The following is a 25,964-nucleotide window of genomic DNA, read 5'->3' on the forward strand; positions in this document are numbered from 1 at the left end:
TAGATCAAAGCCTGTGTAAAAACAACTTTTGAGTCTAGTGGCACCCTTAAGACCAACAAAAGTTTATTCAAAGTATGAGATTTCATGTGCAGGCACATTGTATCTGAAGAAGTATGGCTGCCCATAAAAGCTCATAAGTGCCACTGGACTCAAAAGTTGTTCTACTTCTTCAGACCAACACAGCTGCCCACTTGGATTCTATGTAAAAACAAAAACGTTTCTACCTGCCACCTGAAAAGATGATAAGGTGCAGGCACCTGATGAGCCTCAAAGGGGAAGGCATTCTAGAAGTAAGATGCCACCAATACCACATACCTCACCTCTGCAGGGGGAGGCACAGAGAACAGGACTTAAGGATCTTAACAGCTGGGCTAGGCAGTACTGGAGAAGGCAGTCACTCAAAATTATTTACAGTATTGAGTTTCTTTTTTAAATCACCTTTTCATATTGCAGTGTATATCTTTCTAGTGTCTTGCAAAAGAAAAAATGGGCCAATGAAATACCCTTATGGCTTATTAAACCTTTTAAAAATAATTTACATACCTTTACTTTACCATTTTCTATCAGATGCTGAGCCATTGATTTGATCAGTATTTCAAAGAAAAACCAAGAGTACTATTAAAAACAGAAACAAAAGTTAGTTAAACTATGCATGTTTAAATATATCTCACCTGAGGTATTATACAACTTTTTTTCTTGTAATCATTATATCTAACAGTATTTTATTTTATGATTAATAAGTTAGCTTACTCTGGTTTATAACAAGTCTTACTTACAAAATTTATACTATGTCTTTCTGCCCAACAAGGTGGCTAACAGACTAAAAAATATAATACAAGCACATCTCAAAAATCATTAAAATCAAACAAAAACACATTAAAAATTTAAAACCAAAGCTAAAACATATACAAATGCATTAAAAACTACATTTAAAAACAGGGCAGGAAGGAAAGATCATTAAGGGAATACCAGATGAAACAAAAAAACCAAAGGAAAAAAGGGGGGAAAGACAGCAACTGAAGGGGCAGTCTTAACACAAAGAATATATACCTTAAGCAGCTTATTGCTTGTAAGGAAGTCAGCAGATGGTTTCAAGATCGTAGTCATGGATTTGGCAAGTTCTTCATGAACAGTCTTATATTCTGAAGTAATGTAAGGCTCTGCTTTGTAAGCATACTACAGAAAGGAGAAATTGAATTAACTTTACATAATGTAAGTGTGATTATTATGTATGTTTTAATGTTGCCACCTTTGATACTTAGTATATTTTACCTTAACATAGGATCTCAAATAGCTATCCAGCCCTTCTTCATGGCACTGGGCAACTACATGGATGATGACCCTTAATGAAATGAGCATAAATCATATGATTTCTTGGTCATAAGAAAGCATTCCAATTTGACATTAAAAATGGCAACATTCAGAAACCAATGGACAAAATGTTTTACTATTCCAGGGCATTCTGATGCTGATCTACAAGCTACTGTTCCCCTACAAAAGAATTTCAAAGGTAGAATCCACTATGAATTGTTGAATCAGAATTAATTAAGACACTCTTTCCTTTAAGGAGAATTTGGAATTCCTCACTCACTATACATGCTTCTGTCTTGCATGTCCTACCTATTACAGATATTAACATGTTCAGTTATACACTTCTTTAATTCTATATACATGCTTCTGTCTTGCATATCGTATTACAGATGTTAATACATTCAGCTACACTTCTATAGTTGTATCTGCTTATTTTTCATTAGATATTTTGTTAATCCTGCTCTGCCTATATAATAACAGTTGGTAGTGGCTCTCACCCATTACAAGTGTATTAATGACACTTTTCTTGTTTCAAACCAACCTTTCTCTCATAACATCCTACTGCACCCTCCCTGCCCCAACTATCTTTCTGTTGTGCACATAAATTTATTGGCTTTCTGGATGCACACTCCATGTATCTGATAAAGTGACCTGCAAATACTGGAATAAATTCTGTTAGTCTTTAAAACTGTCACAGGATTTATGCTTTAATTGCTAGTACAGACTAACATAGTTACGCATCTGGGATTGCAATCAGAGTAAATTCAGAGACAAGGAATAAAACACCTTCAGCAATTTAAAGCGAAAAGCTCATATTTACTGGGAGTCATTAATCGAATTGTTTACCTTGTTACATTCACTGCAACTTCTTCCTGAGTTGCTCGAGTAAGGACTCTAAACAACTGGTTTAAAATAGTAGGCAGAAAAGCTATCATCACATAGCCCTCCATAGCATGAAGACTCTAGAATAAAAGAAAAACTAAAACTGGAATCACACTGCATATTTTAAGCAAGTAATTGTCCCCACATTGTGGTAAAAAGCATCCTTGCTACTTAGCTGAATAAGGCAGGCAGCCAAGTTATCCCACCACAGGGGAACTTAGTTGTCTTTATCTGCTTTAAAACAATCAAGCTGAGCTTGACCACAAAAGTTGACCACAAAATATTTTAATTGACAGCTGGTGGCTCAGACTGCCACTTATGTGCTCTCATCATATTGCAACACTATACACTGTAGTTTCATACCTTAAGGTATTTCACAAGGTCAGCTCCTAAGGCTTGAGCTCCAGACTCAGTTTTTTGACAATACTGGAAGAAATTGTTTAAATGCTGGTCCTACAACAAAAGAAATGGAAGCACAGGTAAAGACAATTTAACACGTGATCTGAATTCTAAGACTCCATCATACTTTTCACCATTGCCAGCTTTACCTTTACTGGTCTAACTGTGGTCCACCCCCAAAATGAAAGAATAAGGCACCTAGCAATTGACAATTATTTCTAATCTCTCTGTCTGACTCTCATATTTCCTACTCACTATGAAGTGAGCCCTAGCAACAGCTGCTATAATGAAAATCAGGACCTACAGAACAAAAGGTTCCACTGTTCTGCTCCTTCTCCATTACTTGTTAACTGGCTCCCCTCTTAAGGAAAGAGGCTGACATACTGTGGCAAATATGGAGTGTTTCCAGTATTTCTAACAGACCATTTGATAAATCCTCAACTGCCACTGGACATTAGCAAACATTATGCAGTTTACTGGTAGATTCTAAACACACTACAATGCATGCAATTCACACTTTTACCTGAAGGGGGCATATTTATACACAAATACTTACTTTAAACCTACAAAAATTATTGACAATTATACGGATAAATTTGAAACACACAGCCATGGAGTAATCTACCTGTGTATATACTGTAGAAACCAGATGAGTTGAAACCTTTAACAGTGGTTTCCCTCCATCTACCCATTTAATTTCAGGGCCAGAATGCTACGTTAACAGGAAAAAAAGAAAATCAAGTTCCTGTACATATTGTATGACACATTAAAGACATTCTGAACTGCTTTATAAAATTAAGCACAACTAATTTAGACAAAAGACATTTAAAAATAAATGATATTTTTAAACTTGTTAAAATACAATCATAAATGACTCTTTAGCTTTTAACTCAATGGAAAACTGAGCAAGATGTCAAACAAGAAAACAGTAAATACAATTTCAGAAATTCTTGATTATTTCTCCATAATTAGTGCTGTTACACAACTCCTCACAACAACCCACAATATGTACCAAATCTTCAGTTTTCATTAAAACTCCCAATTTGCTATTTCATGCTAATATTAACTATGCAAAAAATTAATCTTTAAAGACAGCTTTTCTAGTAATGAGTTCAGAATACACTCTGAAAGTATGCCTATTTCATGTCACAAAGAGCAAAAGATCTTGCAAAATAAATTACTGCAGTTTTTATTTTTGTCTAGAAAAAATATTTCACTATTAATAAAATACAAATTCCTAAATGGCCTTTATAAATCTAGCAATTACACAAACTTAACAAGGCAGTTTAATCACATCTTGTATATTCTGGATGCAAAGGCAAATAAGTGCTTGTCTATACTATCTTGAACATTTTTAGGAGCTACCTTTGTAATTCTGCCCTATTAAGTTACAGACAAAATTTTAACAAATCAAGTTCTTTTACTTTGCCTATGCCAGGTTCTTGATTGTTGAGATATCCAGATGGAAGATTAGCAGATACTGGAATATGTTGCTCATTTGTCACTACTCTTCCATCTTTCAACAGCTGAAGCCAAGAATACCCAACTACAAAAAAAGAAAAAACCATATTTTGTTTTTAAATGTATACATTTCAAGTATATCTCAAAACAAAATGACCTTGGTGAAGTTTTGATGTACTATTTCTTCTAAAATATGAACACTTAAAAACCTATAACTAAGGAAAAACAAAACATATAATATTTTAAAAGATAGCATATTTACTAGCAAGCAGATCCCACTGAGAGAAATCAATATGGTTTAGGATCCGGCTTTTACTAAATTGTATGAGAAATCAAACAACAGAAAACTGACAAATTAGTGCTGGAATTTTTCAAAAGTGTATAAAAATAAGTATTAAAGGAAACAAAACACACTAAAAGATACTGGGACATGCCTTGTGTTTCCACAATGTCTTTCTTCTTGGTGGTTCCTTTACTTGAACTATCACAGCTGACATGGTAGAAAGTAAACAACAAATGGTGTTTTTCATGAAGCTGTGTGGGCAACTCTATTTTTACCTGAGAAGAAAACAAAGTTAGTTTAGCTTTAGAAAACACCTTTCTATTGGAGTAGGTGAATGTTTTACAAGATAAGGGTACAATCGAGTTCTTTTAATTTTGTTGGGAAGTGGACAGCACCCGTTGTTTAAAGACAAGCTCTAAATGCACATGGACTGTTCTATTTGCATCCATGGAGGAAGCAGCTCTGAACACTAACAGATGCATTGGCTGGGTCCTTCTCCATTAAAGCATTTAGGTATGCTCTTAATGCAAAAAGGTGTTCCTGCTCCAATGAATTAATATTATTATTGTAAAGTGTAAAATGGAAAGTGAGTAGAAAATAATAGAAAAAAAATTAGGGGGACTTCTTTGTATAATCTGTTTAATCGCTCCCAGTACTGAAGTTTACAGTCCCATTCCTATCAGAAAGCTGGTGAAATGGGGTTGTCCACAGACAATATAGGACTTTTTACACACTCATGGTACTAGCCTGGTATACAGGAATTTTTACTTGACTAATTAAAGATAAGAAAACTAATACTGCTGACCAGCACTGGCCATGCTTATTTTCCTTCAAGAACCTGGAATGTTGAGACCAGTTGAGCTTCAGAAAGGAGGAGAAAGCATAAGAGAACAGGGCAGTAAAACTGGTCAGCTCAAACATATAGCAGCATACAGTATGGAGAAGGAGGACCTACTTCACAGATAAAATGGAGTCCTGGTGGAGGTGGTTCATTAAGATCAGAGGAAAAGTGCTTCACCTGGTTTTAATTCAACACACACATCCCACTCAGAAGAACTCTATAAGCAGCAAAGGAAACAGAGATCCTAACAGCTTGCAAAAAATGGGAAGTGGGAGAGGCATGCGATGAAGCACACACTCACCAATTTCCTCCAAACTCATTCATATTGTATGGGTATAGGCAAGCAAAATACTGACTTCTGCATTGTTCTGCTCAAATTCACACCTAAAAGCTCCAATTAGAACTACCAACAACAAAAGCTAAATCAAGCATAAGCAGCCTTAAATAAAACTGTCTTTACTGCCTTGGGCTACCCAGTGAATTCATGAGGATGATTCAGTTCTAATTCGATTCAGTTTTAATTCACACAGCACCTCACTGCATTTTTGGAGAACAATTAAAAGGTATGGTTATAAAATTGGTTACCTCATCATAAAACTCTGGGTTCTGGTGGTGATGTAAAACAGTAGCAAATGCTTGTCTTGTAAATACTGGTCCACCTGGTCTTCCATAAATACACTAATATCAAAGAACAATAACAAAAAGAATGAGTGACCTAACCATAAAATTATTTTGGCATTCATTAGCAGCAGATAAAAAATTCCCATAGCTACAAGATCATAAACAGCGCTTCAATTTAGAACCATAACGAGCAGGCAGTTGCAGAGCACAGGGGAGTCTGTCTATATAATCATAGAATCAGAGTTGGAAGGGACCTCCAGGGTCATTTAGTCCAACCCCCTGCACAATGCAGGGGTAATGTTTGGTAATACTTGATGGCTCATAACATACAACAGCCAGCAACCTGCCGTATTAACTATTAACACAGCTGTATATTAAATTTAAAAGGTGCAAATAAACACTCAGTGTTAATCCTAAACTTGGTTTTAGTTTTACCATATAAACAAAAACATTTTATCCACTGTAAAATCTCAGATTCTATGGGCACATTCCAGAAAGAACCCTCAACCTGGATAAGATTCAGATTCTCATATAACTGTCCTCCTCCTATCAGCATTAGTGAGTGAACTTTATTTATCTGAACACAGCCTCTTCCCTAGACACTCAAATCGGGTTACAAATTTTCCCAAAAATGAAACTGATCAGATCCTAGGATCTCAATTTCATTCATTTCCTCTAACTTGCATCACTCAGTCTGAAATCTTGCTGAGGTTATTATACAAAGAGATTTGCTTTCTACTTGTTGCATTTTTTTTGTCCTTACCTAAACTGAAGGGCAAAGGAAATAGTTAGACAATGTGCAGCTCTTTGAGCTGTCTACTTAACAACTTGATGTTTCATGAATACAGGATTTTTTACAAAACTCCACATTTATAACAACATACAATTTAAAAATTAACAAATGACCTCCACCCCCAGCATTAAGGCTCAATTATTAAATATTAGAACACTCATCCTTTCCAGGCTTCCAATGCCAATTTCAACACCTGGCATCTTCAGTTAAAAAAAATCCTCAGGTAGCAGAATTGGGAAAGGTATCTGAAACCCTGGATAGGTGTGCCCAGTCAAGCCAGATGGTACTGGAACAGACAGACCATTTGGAGTGAGTTGCTGTCAATACCCTGATGCCATGCAAATCTTTCCATCTAAATTCATGGAGGCAATGGAAACCCTGAACTGGTGCCTGGCAGTGATGAAGGGCTGGATGTGGCAAACAGACTGAATCCAGAAAATAAGAAATTGATGTCAGCTAGGGCTAAAAACCCAATGGACAGTAAGGTTACACTGCTGTGCCTGATGAGCAAGTTTGGGGGCGGGGGTGGGGGTGGGCCATACTTCCTGAAAGAGCAAGTTTATGAGGTATTTCTGGATTATGTCTCATGGATTCAAAATCCTTACTGTGAACAAGCTAATATGAAGATTTAAAACAGCCATTAGGGACCTAGTTACAAACCTTGTTTATTGCCATGTGGCCTGTATACAGACAATAATTATGGCTGAACTACTTCTAAAAGCCAGAGGTCGGATCAACAAACCTTTAAAGGAAGGGACTCTTCATCATCTGAATCCTTAAATTCTATGCACACAGCAATATTTCTTGCCTAAAAGGTGAATATATATACAAATAAAGATTTTTAAAGTCGTGTTGAGTACATAACCAAAATTCTCAACAAAATCAGACTATTCAATTCAGATTCAGTCAGCCATTTGAATCTGAATGTGAGCTCACCTTTGCAAATGACTTTTGACTGTCATATTTCAAGTGCTTTGGATAAACATAAAGATGATTGTTGTAGATGGTGAAAGGCTGAGTATGTTTTGGTATACAAGGAACAAACTCTTCTACTTCAAACGTTACTAATGTCTTGGTACTGTTTTCAAACTGTTTCATGGGAATGTATGATGAGTTAACATAATCTGAAAATATATTAAAAACCAATAAAAAAATTGAAGAGGAATAGCTTTCCAGCTATTTAGTAATACTTTTCAATACTTACTTGGAATGTCTGGGAAAACATTATCAATTGTTATGTCTAGATTTCCTAAAATAACTGGTAACTTGGCCATCTTTTCAGGTCTAGGGGGAAAAAAGACACACATAAATCGACTCAATGGAAGTTAAAGGCAGATAATAAAGCAAAAACTTAGATGGTAAGAAAAAAAACAGAATAGATTTGGCAAAAATTACAAATTATGCAGTCCAACCCTTTTCAATGAGACAGATTACTGCTATAGTCAACAGACTGCATACTCACTCATCTGCCTCACTGACATGTACATGTACAGCATGTGCATTTAGCACCTTTGTCTCTTAATCTGCACAGACTAGGTCTGTAGAAATTAGGCTATAACCCAGAGTGCCCAAACCTTACTCTTATCCTACTCATTTGTAAAAACTGCCACTCCCATACACAAACTTAGAAGCATAAGGTTCATTTATTTATTTATGGTATTTATACCCACTTTTATTCCCAATCAGGACCCAAAACAACTTATATCATTCTCCCCTCTTCAATTTTATCCTAACAACCCTATAAGGTAGGTTATATTCTGAGTGTGTGGCTGTCCCAAGATTACCCAGCAAGTTTCCACTGGCAAAGTGAGAATTCATACCTGGGTCAGCCAGATCCCAGTCCAATGCTCTAAACCGCTACACCACAGACCTTATACAATAAGAACTGCTTCTATCTGATTCACAGTCTGATTTTTATACAATTCATGGATGTCATTCAGGTTTTTAAAATGTTTCTTCTTCATGAAAAATTCAACACATAAGTTTCATGCACCCATTCTCCCACCATATCCAATAGGCCTTAACCACTTATCTTTTAAAATACCTGTGAATACTTGTACATTTTAAATGCTGAAGGAGGAGTAAAATGGCTTAAAGAAGAGCTTTCAAGCTCAGAACAGAATTTCAATTAGAAGGGATGCTGGGGCAGGGCCTCCTAAGTCTGGATTCCAAAGTCAATAAGAACACCTGACCAAGTGTCAGCAGCTGATTGGGTGGAATTGGAACCTTAGTGGGAGGGGAGAGAAGTGGCAGCTGAGAGCAGCTGAGGGAGAAGCAGCTGGATGGTCTTTAGGAAGAAGATTACCAGCCAAGGCCTACTAAGAGCTATGTGAGAGAGTCTGAAGGGCAAGGAAATTTCCCATGAAGAAGAAGGCAGAAGAACACTGTGGATAGCCCAGGAAGCAATTTGTGGCTGAGTCTGCCTGACAAGAGGGAAGACTGTGAAGTAGTCTGAGGCGGTCCTATTCCAGAAGGCCAACCAGGACATTCTTCAGCAGTAAGTCTATGAAGTACTGGCTGGCATGGAAGCACAGGGAAATCTGGCTTTTTAAATTTTAACTTTAAGAGCCTTATTATCTTGGCAACAGTCCTTTAATGAGGGGCAGAGTGCCATAAACATTTGATCTGCAGTTGTTTAATAAGATAAATAAAATAAACAACTATTCTATTTAAGACTCAAGTCTTTATTTCCAGTGGACCCATCCAAAACCTGGTGGGGCTTCCAAACTCTTGACATCTTAACAGGTCGTCACACGCACCTTCTAGGATGGCTGAAAGATGGTCTTCCCCAAAAACTAAAAATTTTACTCACTTAGATGGTAATCTAAGACCCTGCTCCAGGTAGGCAACTAAAGACAGGGGGTTTGTGCCAACTGTTGAGATATCCAGTGTATGGAATATCTTCCCCAAAAGGACTGTCGGTGCCCTTCCTCTTATTCTTTGGTGTAACCTTCAAACCTTTTTCTGCAGCCTATAATATAACTATATGATCTGTCTTGTATGCATAGCAGATGTAGATGTAGATGTCATCGGAGGTGGTATGGAGAGCACATGAATAATCAACAAGTGCACTGCTTCACATACCAGATAAGTGAGGACTCAGTTTGATCTCTGGAAAGGTAAGGAACAAGGTACTCACTTTCTGAAATCTGCTAATAGTTTAAGCATATCTTCATTTGTGAGTTTACTACTGTCTTGTTTGTACAGAGCTGAAAATCGTGCATTTTTGTCCAGCGTTCCAGATGTATCCTTAAACAGTGACCTGAAAGATAAATTCTTACTTAAGAACCATAATGCAAAAGTTTCATGATGCAAAAATAAACAGAAAAGTTGCCTTCCTGGAGCCCATTTAGCAGGCTTTGTCTCAGTCAATGCATGAAAAAAACACACAAAACATGACACAAAAAAGCCAAAAACACTGTCTGCCACCATTTATGCAATGTATTTGTCTAGTTTCTTTTCCAAATTATGTAACTCAGACTTAATATTGTATAAAGTTAGCCTTATAATCATTACCTGCATAGAATATAAATTCTCAAATATCAAATTCAGTGGAGACAAGAAAAAACCCACTTAAATAAATCTACTTTGAAGAATTAAAAGATGAGTCTTATGCATTACCTAGCTGCCCAGGCAAATGGCATTCTGTATTGTCCTAGTCGCTGGCATGCCTGCTTAGCATTTTTCAGAACCTTCTGGGCAACCTATAAGTAATCACAGGAAATAACTGTCACTAGTATAAATGACATTTCGGTAAAAGTAAATACAGTTTCTAACCCAACATGCAGCCATTTGAGTCCAAAAGCAAATGCAGACATATATCCTTCAGCATTCATTCTTATTATGCATCTAAGTTTTTTTTCCTCTTTTTCTTCTACCTAATGTAGTTGATTTTTGTTTGACAATGAAATCATGAAGATTACCAATTCTTGCCAGAATTTTAGGGATAGTGGATGATACTGATACCAGAAACCTCACCATAGGTCAGCCCCGTTGCACGGATTCACCCAAAAAGGCCCAATGTGGTTTTCCTGATCTTAATCTAATAAAGTAAAAAACAGCTTTCTGTTTTGAATTTGTACCATAACCAGTAAAAGTCATGTTTCATGAGGCAGAACTTCAGATCCCACATGATCATCTATTTCGCATTTTAAGCCACCTTTGAGAACTTGGTCCTTGAAAAAGGATGGTAGTGTGATACACCATTTAGAGTATTGGACTAGATTCTGTCTGAAACAAACCCAGCTGCTGACCTTAAGCCAGTTACTCTCTCTCTGCCTAGCCTACCTCTTATGGGGATGTCATGAAGAAAATGGTGAAGAGAACCATGTGTGGCTCATGAAGTTCATATATCGGGATGAAGAAAATGGGGAAGAAGCTGGGGTAAAAACTGATAAATTTGATAAGTAACTGTCCTGACTGCTCATACCAGTTTTCAGTCCATTGTCTCATTCCCCCTTCCCTCCTGCTATTGCGCACATATGGTTGCCTACTTCTTCCACTTTTTGGTTCTTCTCCAAAATAATAATTTGCCCAAACTGGAAAACTGTGGTTAGCACCTTGCTTTCAAATGACAATTTATAAGCTCAAATTGAACCATGATTTTTAAAACATGGTTCAGAAGCAAGTCGATAGTCATAATTTGCCAGCTGTAACACAGAAGTAATCTGTGGTCAAAGGAGGGGAAAGTAAATGCAGAGAAAATTCATCTTTATGGGGGAACTCAGCCTCCAAATCATGACTTAAATTCCCCATTTGGTTAGGAGATTATTGCATTTGCTCCTTTGACATCAGAACATGGCTTTGGGAATGTTCAGATATGAAACAGATTTGTGCCTTGAGTATTTGTTTGACTCAAGTATCAAAATGTTCAGCAGAATTATCAAATTACAACTAGAATTCCAAGCAGTCAAGTTCCACTAAAGGTCTCATGTCTGCCAACTCTAATAAACATACCTTTGAAGAATCAGAACTTTTCATATATGGCTCAGCACAATGGGTAATGCTCCCCTGCAGGACCTTTTCTATTCTAGCTACCAGAAATATATCGGGATGTGGACACGTTACGGAGAATACTCCCTTAAAAGAAATGGTTTGGTTTTAGTAATGGTGAATTGAAAATACAGGTCTTTATTTTGCACTGCAAATTTGACACAGTAGCTTCTTCAAGCTTACCTGTTTTGGATATTGTAGCATAACTTCTGGAATAATGTCTTTAATTCTATGTAGGCAATCACTGCTGCCATTCAAAAACTGATGAGCTGCATTAGGTATCATGTGTCGCACTGAGCTATGATTTAAATCTACAAGGAAGTCTGATGAAATCTTGCGGTTATGTTTAATGTCAAATAATGACAATGTGATAAAAAATGGCTCTACCTGCATATTAAAAAAAAGATATTAAATATGTCCATAATAATGCAGAGTTCTGTTAGATGCACACTTTTGTAAACTATGGAAAGCAAGGAACTAACAGTAACCTGCTGTGATAATATGAATATAAAAAGATCTGTTCCTACACTATATATTCCTGTTCAAGGGTTCTCTTCTACTAAGTAAAAACAACTTCTTCATCACAGGAAGATTCCTTACTTACTGACAATCTTACAAATGGCAAGAGCAGACATTACATATCATTAAGTAATTCACATCAGTTAAATAGTATTTTTAAAGGAACACAATATTTTTAATATATGCACCTAGAAAATATATAGCTTGCTTTTCATTCCTTGACATGGCTTAAATTCCTATGACACAGTTTATAGTGATCTGCTACAATCAGCTGTGAACCTTCAAGCTTCTTCCTTAACCTTCCTCTTTTTTCTCCCCTTCCAATAATAAGAGCCAACCCACTACTCATTTTGCTTCTTTCTGTATCAAGATACATCTCCTGATGTAATTATATTTCTCAAAAGTGTATTCTCAGCAACACTTAATATGACGCTATTACCAAAGATTCCATTAAAATTATTTACATTTGTTGTTGGTCCCTCTTCATTTTCAGCTACACAGCTTTGCAGATTGAAAGATAAATCATGACACTTCACTAGAATTTTCTTTCCACACTTCTCTTCAAACGGTTTTATTTCTGACTCGATGCCAGAGAAGTCAAGTTTCTTTGGAAGGGAAAAAAGCATATTTTCACTTTACAGGAGTGGGGCAGATTTCATGAATAAACTCAACAACTTTCTTTTCATTCCTCTAACCTGTGCATCTGGATCCAGTGCAAAGAGTTTCACCCTGTTTTCACTTTTGAATTTAGTTTCTGAATCTCTGGAAGCCTGTAAAATAAAGAGATAATGCTTGGAGATTAATATTTTACTGCATTTCTAATAGGAAGTCTTTTAACCATTAATATGCGTGATGAAAACGGTAAGCACCACTTCCCTTACTTTATGCTACCACTTACTCTCTGCTTCCTTTTCTGCTGCCACCATTCAAAGCATTACTTTAAACTGTACCTCTACATGCACTACTTTTCTTTACTTAAACTTATTGTGAAATCCCAGTTTAGGGACACGTCAGTTTCTACATACATAATTTGTGTGAAAGGTTAGCAATATACTCTTAGCTATTTTGTTTAAACAGAAAGTATTTATTATGAAACACATATACTCAAAGTTGTAATACTGTTAAAATATGTTTAAACAAACAAATCAGGAGGATTGATTAAAAAGTTATTATACTTCTACATATATAGCACTTAGCCATCTAGATTGATTGTATTATATCTCAATAGTCAAGCATATCCAAAATGCTGTTAGCTGTAAGCTTTTCTGCTCAATATTATCTTCCAGCAGCAAAACCTCTAAATCTAATTTCCATGTGGCTTTGTTGTGTAGATCAAACAAATAATGGGGCAGACAAACATGAGGAAAAGTTGAGACAAAGAAAAACCTGAAAACGGGGGAAATTTTAAACCACCAAAAACATAATAAGCAAGGTCTGCAGATGCACAAACATCTCAAGAAAAAACTGCAAAGAAACTTTTTTTTTAAAGGACTGGCCAATGGAGAGGGAAAACAAGTGACCAGGAAAGTTGGGGGGGGGGGGGTAGGAAGGTCGGCAGTGTAACATTTGGAGGACCAGAAGGGAGAATGAGGTTTTCCCTGCTCTGTTGTATGGGTACCTCTGCCAAAGAGTAATTTCTTAAAGAGTGCTTTTCACGCATAGATGTTAAATATCTGACAAAAAAAATGGTGAATGAAATTAGTGTCTGTGATAACATATGGCGCAAACAGCTTTCTCCCAGCATCTCTAAAAAAATCTCTCAAGAGATCCAGCTTGAGAAATTGCTATAGAGGGTGTTGCTATTGTTCATACGAAGGGATCTCTCTTACTTCCTAGTCACTATCTTGTTCCTTTCTCAACTCATTTTCACTTGGATTGCTTAACTCAAGGCAATCTAAAATGGTTACTTAAATTGTGATAGCAATAACAAAGGGGAAGGGGGAAGATTCCCTAAAAAGGCTCCTCCTTAGAAATGGAGGAGAGGAGAACAATGTAAGCCATTTTGGGTTCCCATTGGAGAGAAAGGTGGGATATAAAGGAAGTTTTTAAAAATCAGTACAGACCTCTAAACAACATTAAATTACACATTCAATGATAAAAATAAGGCTGGCTAACAGCAGAGAAGGCAACCAATAATGTTTTGAAAAAGCCCTTCAAAATTTATTCTTCCTTTTTTTGGATGCTCTTTCTTCGTCACACATTTAATTTATGCTCTCTCCTTTCTCCTTCAATAGTGTTTCCTAGAAGCAGATTTAGAGGCAAGTCTTCCCAGCGAATAGCTGTAGAACTTCTGCAATCTCGAGTCATACCTTTGGGTCATATTGTGAAATGATGAAAGCACAAAGGTGGCAGAGTTTGAGAAGGTTAACACATACACACACACACACAGTGACAAGGAGTCAACAGAACAGGGAGAAAAATTAAGGGGGGGATTCCTTTTCTTAGAAGAAAATTTTAATGAGTGGTTGTGGGATGTGAAAAGGAAGTACAAAATGGTTGAGAACAGACTGTTAGTATAACAAGGCATAGGTCTCATTTGCCAGTGTCAGCATGCAGTTCAGTTCACCATCGTTCTCTAAAAATAGGGCCTATTTTTGTAACTCCAGCACAATAGTTATTTTTGTACTAAAATACAACTTTCCTCACCAACATACATCCTGTTTAGAAGTATTCTGGTTTCAGAAAGGGTAAGGTTTAAAAAAAAAAAAAGACTTAATATAGGAGACTTGGGCACCACCTCCAAGTAGGGTGATATTATGAACTCTGTAAAGTTCAACACCCAAGCTCCTCTTCAAAAAGAAGGAAGTAGTCCTATAAGTAGCAGCAAATTACTGTTGGAAATGTTAACACTGGGTATAATTTTTAAAAAATGAAAGCCTCTGTGATAGAGAAGGCACACATACTTAGTACTGACATATCTTATTCTGAACATGGCCCTAAAATTTGGACTGGGGGGAAACTGCACAATGGCTCAGATACAGTTGGGGAGGAGAAAGAGAGTTCCCACTACCCACCCAGCTTTCCCAGTCTTCCTTAGTTCCTCAGCCACCAGAAGCAGGAGTAGCATGCATCCACACCCTACCACAGAGTCTCCAAGTGCACCCTGTGCAGGATCAGCACTTCCTGCCCACTAGGGAGCCTTACTTGAAGAACCTGATAGGAATAGCTCTGCTTCTTTTGCCAAAACATGTATACCCCAATCAAAAAAACCAGCCTCAAACTACCAGCTAGAGATCTGATGAGTGATCAAAGGCTAAATCTTTTAAACTGAGAATGAGATCTCATGAGAACTCAGTCAATACTGCAGAGTTTCCTAGCAGTACAGCCTTGACCTAGCCAGCTCAATCTTGACTGCAGCCTGAGTGAAACCAGTAGCAGTGAGAGCACAGAAGAACAGTGGGAGTAGAGAGAGATTTCCATCCCATGTGAGTTGGGGGTGTGCATATGCCAAGTCTGTTGTAAGTCAGTTTGATTTTTGCATAGAAGTACAGAAAATAAAAAGCAAATAGCAAAGATTTGAACAGTGTTCTCAAACCCTCAAATATTTTCTGAAGAAATTCTGAAAACAGAAGTAAACAGCAAAAAAAGAACATGAACTCAGAAGACAGGATAGAATAGTACATCTGCACAAAAATAAAAAAAGAGAGAGAAGCCAAACTAGCTCCTAAAGTTCAAGGAAACAGGTAGAACATTCTGGCACCAGATCAGCAAGTCCTTAACACCTTCAAGGAGAAGCCAGATAATGACAACTGTTCATGAATTTAAGGCACAGTTACTATTTCGAAGTATGTGTCTATGCATTTAAAAAACAAAATTTAAAAACACTTTACAATAATTCATATTAAGGTATTTTAGTTTTCTATCTATCTTCCATAATTTAACAAAATTCATTTGAATACATTTAATAAAGGAAAAGCCAAAAGAGAATATTAAAGAGAATTTACATCAGTGACTAAAAATCCATTTAAAAATGTAACCTGCTCCAAATGTAACCTGCTCCATTTGAAAACAATACAGAGCTATTAATGTCACTAGATCAACTCTAGGTTGGGCACCTCACATTACAGAACTCAGCAGTGCATTTCTATATAGTATGCAAGCCTATAAACTATAGAATATGCAAGCCTACAAACAATGCCATATTTATCTTCAATAGAAGGAGGAAGAAGAAGGGATTAATTCATTGATGGGATGACAGGAGGCTAAAACTTTACTGAAATAACCTTCCACTAGATAACTTAGCAGAGTTAGGACAAGAATCAAGCATAGCAGACCAAGTCAACTGAAATCCATCAGAAGAGCCAGGCAGCAAACCAAGGAGGAAGATGGCATAAGAGAGAAAAAGAGATAGCAGATTAGGCAAGTTACTTTTCACTGTCTTACAGGCTATGGCTCCCCACCCTCCCAGCTATAGGAAATGTTGGGTTTTAGCCTCAAAGCCTTAAGGCTGCCTAATCTCTTAGAAGATCAAAGGTACCACTTCGCATTTTATCTCACCTAAGCCACATATATACTACCGTACATACATACAAAAAACCCCAAAACACAGCTCCCTGAAGAGTGTACATGCAAAAAAAAAAATTTGTTTAGGATATCAAGAATCTATATCTTCAGATTAAAACACTCATGAGGCAGTGATTCACACTCAAAGGAAAAAGCACAACTATACCTTGGTAATTTCAGGAAGATAACTATCTAAACTGGATGAGGAGCTGTCCATCTTGTTTTGTTCATCATCTGAAAATTAAAAAATGAAACTATGATAAACCACAAATAACTTTAGGGAGTTTACAATTTTTTAAAAAATCTAGCAACTTTGGTTATTTGTTAAAGAAATTATTGCTGCAAACCACAGTATAGTAATCAGTACCCATATTTCAAATATTTTGAAATTGGAGGAGTGTGGACTGGCTTGGTATAGCCATTTCAAAATGGACAGCATCTAAGTAGCAACCATCATGATGGGTCACGGCTGCTTGCTTGTAACTGATGTCCTTCTAGTGGTGATCTGTGCAGTCACACAGGCTCTGTGCTGGTACAGATGCAACTCCAAAGAATTTCAGAGTTGAAATATTAGCAAACTAGCTAATTTGATAGCTAAACTAGCTGAACGGTCAAGTCAATGAGATTAATTCAAGCCCTGAATTTCTTCCTTGAAGAAAGAACAGAGTCAATTTGGAGCACTATGAATCATAATGAGGTAATTATTTGCATCTCAGTGACCGTTAAAGTTGCAACCTACAGGAGATGAATGAAAGAGTTCCTGATTGCATGAAGCACTTTGAAATAGACAAGAATTGTTTTACATCTGCACAAGGTTCTTTAGAATTGAAACTGATAAGAAGCTATTACAAATGAAGACTTTGTTGACAGTTATGAAATGTTTTTGATTGTAATGCACTTTATAAGAAACATATGATGTAAAGTCTTGGATGACTGATATTTACCTTAAATTATATTCTTATTGGAAATTACATGTTTGCTTAATATACTTATAAACTTTCTATGTAGTTATTAATTCATGGGTTGATTTTGGTTTCTGATCTACTTTCTGTAAATCACCATGCGTACAGCCATTTAAATCTAACAGCCCAACGGGTCCACCTGTCAGCTATTAGGTTTAAATGGCTGGCAGCCATCTCAGAGGCTGGTCTCATTTCCCCCTTCTTGGGTAGTATCCCTTCTAAGTTGACTCACTGTGTTATGCCACCATTTAAATCCCTTCTCAGTTCAATCGTGAGCTGAGGGAACCCTTTAAATTACTTTTGCAAGCATGCCACATCACAAACCATGAACCAGTTCACAAAGAAGGGAGAGTTCATCCCAGTTTGTGGTTTGTAAGGACCCATGAACCACGAACATCCATTTTCCCAGTTCATGCCTATCCCTACTCACAAAACTTCAATTTAATGATTACTTTGCTCTCATTAATAAGGAAAAATAATTTGTGTTCACCCTCATGAGGATCTCCGTTTCTTTTTTCTTGCATTGCAGCTTCAAAATTTAGTTGGAGAATTTTGTTCAGTGTTGTTATCCATTCTTCCATTTCTATTTCACTGTCTGCTGCCAGAAGATAGCTACTCTTGTCTTGCATCTTGAGCTCAAAAGCAAAACGTCGGACTTTGTTGTTCTGCAATGGAAAAAAAGGATTGTAATACTAGCCACAATAGGTAGCCTTTTCTTCTTGTCTGTCTTGCCCCTCCTCCATCTCTCTCACTTTGTTTCTACACACACAAAGAAATACACTGAGCAGGCATTCTTAAATTAAGACTTTCATTATTGTTATGGAAGTCACACTAAAATAACAAATTATATTAAACAGAAAAAATGGGCACATTCAATTGGTTTCAGCAAGGCAACCTTTCAGATGAGGCATGTAAATTGAAAAAGAAATCTGCATTAGTTAAAATGAAAGGTTTAACTGATTGATCGTGACAAATAATTTTAGCTCTTTTTCTAGCCCTCAGGGTAGAGAGAAATTATGTAGTGGGTAGAGGGAAATTATGTAGTGTGGACACTAGGCAACTTTTAACTATGCTACAGAAAACCCTCCTTCAACCCATAATATATTGCAGAGAAGGGACCTGCACTTTTCTATAGTGCCCAAGATCCAACTGAAAAGGGATTATATAATTGGAAGGGATTACCCAGTCAGCTACATGAGCAGAATGAAAGATGCAGAAATTGGAACATCAGTGGTTACACAAATTGTTAGTTGACAGAAGTCAGACTAATGGAATTTTTACAGAGCTCAAATGAAAAGTAAGGTCTAGAGAAGAACAGGACATCCTTGGCCTTGCAGCAGCTGGACTAAGCTACATGCCAATGGCTCTGCACGTAACCACAGTCAAGGCACTCAACTGTGTGCCTGCATCTACCTGTGTTTTCTAAACACAATACAGCAGCTGTTGCTAATTGATGAGTATACTGCAAGACACATTCATTGCATACAATGGGGGGCTACAAACTAGGGATACAGAAAAAGATGTATAAAATGGATGTTGGGGGATTACAGGGACTATATTGGGAAGTATGGTTTGGTTTTTCAAACACACAATTGATTTTATGCATTTTAAAACAGCTCTATAGAAGCTCACGAACTAAAGATACAGCAGAGCATAAAAACATACATTTATTTGCAAAATAAATTGTTAGATTTTGCTCTATTAAAAATGTCTTCATTTGGAGAATTTTTATCCTGCCTCTCTCCCACAAGGGACTCAAGATTGAATACCGAATCCAGTTCAAGATTATGGTATTGACCCTTAAAGCTCCACACGGCCTGGGACCAGCATATCTGCAGGACCACCTCTCTCCATATGTGCCCCGCAGAGCCTTGAACTCCATAGATCAGCACCTCTTGGTAACCTCTGGCCTGAGAGATGTCCACCTAGCCTCAACCTGGGCCAGAGCTTTTTCAGCCCTGGACCCAACCTGATGGAACATGCTTCCACTTGAAATCAGGGCCCTGCGAGCTACTACAGTTCTGAAGGGCCTGTAAGATGGAGATGTTCCACCAGGCCTTTGGGTGAGGGAGCTGGTGTTAAACCATCTCAGCCTCCTTTGCCCTTACTACCTGCTTAGTGCCTTCCAGATACTGCTTATTATCTATGGAGTACTATATTCTACGTATCTCCCACCATCTGATTAAAACTGTTATAAATTCAGGCTATTTACCATCACCTGCTGAAATACCACAGGAGATGTTGGATTATTTAGATGTTGGATTATTTATGTTTGAATGCCATCTTGTTTTAATTGTTTTTATATAATTGTTTTTATGTATTTTTATCATGTTGCGAACCACCCTAAGCCCATTTGTGTGATGTAAGTTAAATAAATACATAAGATTGGCAACCATGATTAATTGAAACATAGCTATAAAACTTATATAATACAATACAATGATCAATCAGTTTATCATCAACTTGAACTGTCAGCTGAGGAGACCCTCAGACCTAAGAGCATCAAGAGCATCCTGAAACATTCAGAAAGGCCATGCCATAACACACTAGCAAAAACTGAGAATACCTGAGGCCATGGCTGCATTTACTTGTCTATTTACTTAGACCAACCAATAGACCCTGATCTGAAGAGTACAACTGCCACATGGGAACACAGCAGGAGAGGAAATACTGCAACCATATAGTTCCCAAGCCATTATAAGGACCTGAAAGGTTAAATACCAGCACTTTAATTTAAACCAGGAAACACAAGTAGCCAATGCAACATTTGCTAAAATATGATGTGCACGTGGCAGCTAACCCCTGATAACAACTGGGCTACCTTATTTTCTGCTGGCTGAAGTATCTGGATTGTCTTCAGAAACATCTCAATATACAGCCCACTACATTAATCTAGTCTTAAAGTTATTACTGCATGGGATCAAAAAGGCATCAGCAGAGTCCAAGTCCAAGAAAGGGATTAAGAAGAGTCCAAGAAGGGGACCAATCTCCATGCTACAATTGAAAAAATGCACTTTTTGTCACAGTCCCAACCTGCTTTTCTAATGATAGAGATGGGTCCAGTAGTTCTTATCAGATAATGATAAGTTTGTTCCATTAAAAATGGGGTGCATAACATCCTCCAAGAAGTCAGCCTTGCAAGACAGCATCACCACTATCTTGGCAAGAAGGCTTCTGTGCCATAAAAGCCTGAGGTGGGAGTCACATGATCTCACTGCAGATACACCCTGGCAAAGAACAGAGGTGGCTGCTTCAGGTGGCAAAATTGAAGAAAAATATAGTCAAGCGTTATCAGCATACTGATCATTCCCAATTTCAAAGATCTTACATAAATATAATATTGAATAGTATGGGTGAGAACGCAGAACTCTGTGGAACCCCACAAGCCACATCCATTGGGGCCAGCAAAGAGTTCCCAGCTGCTACTCTCAGCACATGGTCAGAAGAAAACCAACTAATCTATTTAAGAATTCTTTCTCTAACTACAATTTCAGCCTCTAAACAATGTCAAAGACTTCTGACAGATCAAAGCAAAAACAGGGGTGTGTGCCCTCACCCTTCTTCAGATGGAGATTGTCCATCGGAGCAATGAAGGCCAAGTTCCACAGGCCAAAACCAGACTGACAGAGTCAAGGGCAGATATGTCATCCAGGAAACCCTGGAGATGAACGCTACAATGCAGTAATAACTGCCAGAAATCTGTTTCCAGGTTTATTCCATCAGGACGGCTACATAAGGTTCTTTGAATAGACCGCACAATCAGCACACACATGAAAACAACCCCTCTTTTGGCCGTGGCTGCTGGCAAGACTTCAACTCAGAGCTTATGTTATGTTTTGCTTCAAAAGCTTCTTTTAAAAAAATAATGAAAAGTTAATATTGTAAAGGTCAAGTGAAAACATTTGGGAGGGTGGCTACAACTGTAATGAAGCTCCCACAACCAAAATCCCACACAAGAAGTTATGCAAAACATTTAACAGCACTGCTCATACTCCTATTAGATCTTCATTGTTCTTCATGATCAGTCTTTAGTACTTGACTCCACAGACACACAAGCTAAGCCATCAAACACACTCTACTGTAACATGTAATGGCATGTATTTAAAATATTATCTTGAAACAACAAAATCACTATACATCTCTAAATTACTAACCAAAAGCATTACACACCATTTACACATTCTTCAAGATGCTACAGAGAGGTAAAAGGAGCATGAGTTTGTACAGGTCCTGTACAGCAAAGTATTAACATCATAAATGCTATATTTACCTGGACCACCCCCATGCAGGAATCCAGAAATATTGACCCCTTTGGTTCTTTTGATATCTTCTCATCTTTGTAGAAGTTGAGATTATATGACCCATCACCAAGTTGGAGTAGGTGGAAAAATCTTCTTTTGAATGACTAGTGAACAATAAAATTGTATTTATTTATTTAAACTTGCATTCCGCCCTCTCCACAAGCATGCTCAAAGTGGATCACATCATGGATTCACAAGCCATCAGCTTGTTAGGATAGTCATACATTATACAGTTTGTTAGGATAAATACATTAGTGCAATATTTAAAAACAGTTAAACAATATACTTTAAAAGCAGGTAGCATTAATTATATGAATATACAGTCACAAAAGCTGGTGCAGTTAGATCACAATGTCTTCTTAACCTGGGCTGTACAAAGATGGAAGGCTTCAGCAAGGGAGGCCATAAACACACAAAAACAAAGAAGTATACTAAATTTTTGTATATTAACCTCCTGTCAAGAGACTGGTCCCTTTTTGTAGTCACTTGTCAATCCAAACAATGGTTCAGGCTAAGGCCCGAGCATAGATCATAGGAGCTTTTCTCTCTGAATACTGAGGTCAAGCTGGTTGTAAATTCAAACAATGAGATAAGATGGGAGGTTGTCACAGGTGCAGGCAAACCCTTAGGCCTAGTAGTTTCAATGCCAAAATTATCTGGGAGGACTCATTCCATCTTGTTAGCACACAGACTTATAGGCCAGGGAAAGGTGCTTGCTGGTTAGACCCTTATAAAACTGCAGTGTATATGCTCTCCTGTCAAGAGACTGGTTCCTTTTTGTAGTCACTTGTCAATTCAAACAATGGTTCAGCCTGAGGCCCAAGCATAGATCATAGAAGCTTTTCTCTCAGAACTGAAGTAAAATTGACTGTAACTTCAAACAACGAGATAAGGAGATGGGAGGTTGTCACAGGTGCAGGCAAACTATTAGGCCTAGTAATTTCAATGCCAAAATTATCTGGGAGGACCCATTCCTTCTTGTTAGCACAAAGACTTGTAGGCCAGGGAAAGGTGCTTGCTGGTTAGATCCTATAAAGTTGCAGAGTATATGCTCTCATTAGGGCAACCCACCTAACTGGTTGAGTCACCTACTTAGCAACTGGTCAAATTACATCTTTAGCCATATATCTGATTAGTTAACTAGAATCATGCCAACACAGGTCATCAGACATAAAACAAACAAACAGCAAGCCTTTATTGGCATAAAACAGATTTAGCAGTAAAATAGCAATATAAATAATATAAAATCCTAGATTATAGAGTACATAGGGAGCTAATATACATAAAATAAGTAAAATATATATGAGTCGAGTTTAGCCAAATTAAATAATTAAAACAAATAAAATGTGGTCATTCCAGAACCATTCTCTGTCGTATTTCCATGGCCTGTTGGAGAAATCTAGCCACCATTAAAGTTACCTCAGCGCAAGTGTCATTTAAAAGTTTGTGGACTTTGCCTGAATCAGCACAGCCCAAGATATCTGCTAAGATATCTTTCAGGTATATACAACGAATATCATCCTAAAGAGGACAGTTCAATAATACATGGGAAATAGTTCCAATACACTTGGAATTACAAAGACAGTGTCTATTAGAGTACTCAATCCTGTTAAATCTACCAAATAGGATAGCAGATGGTAATGCATTACATCTCGTTAACAAGAACGCACGCCGTTGCTGTGGAGCTTGTAGAGAGGAGAAATACGACGCTAATTTCCCTACTAAGAGAGGAAGTTCGAAACTCAGCGGGGTACAAGACTTGTTGCCAAGGCTATATAACGTTTGCATTTCAATATCTAGAATTCTGAGCTTAAGTTTCAAAAAAGCATCTTTTAAGGATAGCATAAGTGAATCTAAATCAATGCCCATAGATTTAATTTTCCTCTCAATAAATACCAGCTAATTTGACAAATTAGATTCTGAGAGTAGTTGATATAAAAGGCTCTCTGAGTCAGAGTGGAAATGTAGCCTTAGCCAGTATTTAAGTGACATTAGCCATGCTTGTGTTTCCACAAGATTCGTCCCTGTTTCTAAACACAAAACTGCATATGGTACGCACTTTGGGAATCCCAGAATTTTCCGTAGGAATTTTGATTGGACACCTTCAATGTTATTATCCAAGGCTGTGATCCACATTGGGACCCCATATAAAAGCTGCGGTATCACTTTAGCCTTAAAGATTTTTAGCGCGGCTGGGATAAACTGATTGCCTCTGCTGTAAAAGAAGCGCTGGATAGCTGCAACGCTAACATTGACTGACTTAATTATACAGTTACGATGATTAGTCCAAAGTGTGTTATATTGAAAATGAATTCCTAGGTATTTGTAGTATTTTACTTGTTCTATCTCTTTGCCGCCTATTGACCATTTAGTTGGTTTCCAAGATTTGGAAAAAACAACAATTTTAGATTTGTCATAGTTCAATAGGAACTTATTGGTAGTAGCATTACCCTGGAGTGTATGAATTCACACCGGCTTCTAAGGGGGACTTTGCCATTCAAATCCATTGACATCCCCCAGGTACTTTGCTCAGTTCACATGTAACTGTCAAACCATGGTTTGGTCAATTGTGTCCAATAATCAGACTCGTATGTGTAGCTTTCCTCCCCCCTCTTTCTGTGTTTTGGCAAACCATTACATAGACTGGGCAAATTATACTTGGAGAAGTACAAAAAAGGAAGGAAGGAATCACATCACATGAGGGGAGGGAGAAGAGAGAATGAATCTGCAGTATAGTTCTGATTTTTCAAGCAAAGGGTTGGAAGGCTGGGAACACTGCAGATCAACTGTATGAGCTGCTGTCAGTTTCCAAAGAAGTCTCTGAATTCCGACCTCTTTACTACAAAATGTTACATAACCACAACTGATATTGAAATCGGTAACATTTAACACATGCGTAACTGGGCACATCACTGTAACCCACTAAGAGTGTGTAAGTACAGTAGAGAAAATAAAGCGTACCCGCATAGTAACACTAATAGCACTGTTCATGTTGCCTTTGTACAGCCATCCTTGTTTTGTAATGCCCCCCTTCTGAGACCCTAGGGATGCTGCATCCTATTTAAAAAGAAGCAGAGACAGTAGTTAGTCTTTTACTTATATCTGCTTACATAGTTTCTGAAAATGTCAAAACAATCTATAATAGAAGGTAAATCCCTGACTAAAACGCCTGCACCATGCTAAAACAAAGTAATTTTATGTCACTTTAACAGCATGTTACTTGTGTCTGCTTTTTCCTATGCAGATATATAATATCCATGCCCCACAAACAGAAACCTGGTCTGGCCTAAAACAGTCCAGTGCCTCATACAATTAGTTCTCCAAGGAGTAGCAAGCTACCAATATTCTGCTGGATCTTAGGGACACATACTATAAACTTCCATCATAGAGTCAGAACCCCTTTACAAGAGGTTCCATTCATACTTTTGATGTGTCAGAACCACTCCTAAAAATAGTAACATAACAGCCAAGTTCTACTAGCAACACTGATTACAATTTCTGACAAAAAATTTAATGATGATGTCAATTAAGATTTCACCATTCAAGCTTTAACCCAAATTAGACCAGTAGGTATTTGGAAAATGAGGAAGAAACAAAAAAAGCCACATGAATGCTGCATTATTTGAAGATCTATTCACTTCTCTGCAAATTGTTCTGCACTTTCTGATCAAACTGTGTTGCCTTTGCACATTTTTCCTTCAGCACATAAGACAGGGTGTGAGAATCAGTCATCTACTGTGAACTGTGAATGCACTTCAAACCACACCATCTGTTAAATCAATAGAAAGCAACAGATGCCAATTATGCAGTAATTTTACAACAGGAAGTTGTTTCCTGGTTCCTGGAGATCGGGTCATTTCCTCATCCCAGTTACATACAGGGCATGTTTCCAATCGCCTTGAATCAAACGAAAAACACTGAATGCTGATATGATCACTGTGCCACATACAACTTCTTATATAAATATCTGTAATCCGTATTAACAAATGACCTTTCAAATGTTATTTGTTTAGAATTTTTTATTGAGTTTGATTATACTTCCTCTAGTTTCTGCTCCAGATTAGAGAAGTGTAGTTTAAAAGATCTGCATCAAAAT

The 25,964-nt window shown here is 37.4% G+C and overlaps 1 protein-coding gene across 15 annotated transcripts in view; it reads right to left on the reverse strand.

Annotated features, from left to right (window-relative positions):
- Positions 1-25,964, reverse strand: part of DOCK9 (dedicator of cytokinesis 9) — a 170,954-nt gene that overhangs the window by 60,209 nt on the left and 84,781 nt on the right. For all 15 annotated transcript variants that reach the window (XR_009555171.1, XM_060233659.1, XM_060233655.1 and 12 more), the window contains exons 6-27: positions 24,830-24,925; positions 21,838-21,972; positions 18,058-18,232; positions 16,772-16,839; positions 12,798-12,872; positions 12,567-12,707; positions 11,767-11,970; positions 11,548-11,670; positions 10,213-10,295; positions 9,731-9,853; positions 7,796-7,875; positions 7,528-7,715; positions 7,334-7,399; positions 5,763-5,855; positions 4,488-4,611; positions 4,017-4,138; positions 3,218-3,304; positions 2,557-2,646; positions 2,158-2,273; positions 1,273-1,342; positions 1,051-1,176; positions 544-615 (exon numbers count right to left, since the gene is read on the reverse strand). Coding sequence is in view for 14 of the 15 variants with exons in the window: in XM_060233659.1 (XP_060089642.1) it covers positions 544-615; positions 1,051-1,176; positions 1,273-1,342; positions 2,158-2,273; positions 2,557-2,646; positions 3,218-3,304; positions 4,017-4,138; positions 4,488-4,611; positions 5,763-5,855; positions 7,334-7,399; positions 7,528-7,715; positions 7,796-7,875; positions 9,731-9,853; positions 10,213-10,295; positions 11,548-11,670; positions 11,767-11,970; positions 12,567-12,707; positions 12,798-12,872; positions 16,772-16,839; positions 18,058-18,232; positions 21,838-21,972; positions 24,830-24,925 (2,457 nt within the window). In the remaining variant the exon portion in view is untranslated. The remainder of the gene's footprint in view (positions 1-543; positions 616-1,050; positions 1,177-1,272; positions 1,343-2,157; positions 2,274-2,556; positions 2,647-3,217; positions 3,305-4,016; positions 4,139-4,487; positions 4,612-5,762; positions 5,856-7,333; positions 7,400-7,527; positions 7,716-7,795; positions 7,876-9,730; positions 9,854-10,212; positions 10,296-11,547; positions 11,671-11,766; positions 11,971-12,566; positions 12,708-12,797; positions 12,873-16,771; positions 16,840-18,057; positions 18,233-21,837; positions 21,973-24,829; positions 24,926-25,964) is intronic.

The sequence above is a fragment of the Heteronotia binoei genome, chromosome 3, assembly GCF_032191835.1.
Source record: "Heteronotia binoei isolate CCM8104 ecotype False Entrance Well chromosome 3, APGP_CSIRO_Hbin_v1, whole genome shotgun sequence".
Taxonomy (NCBI): Eukaryota; Metazoa; Chordata; class Lepidosauria; order Squamata; family Gekkonidae; genus Heteronotia; species Heteronotia binoei.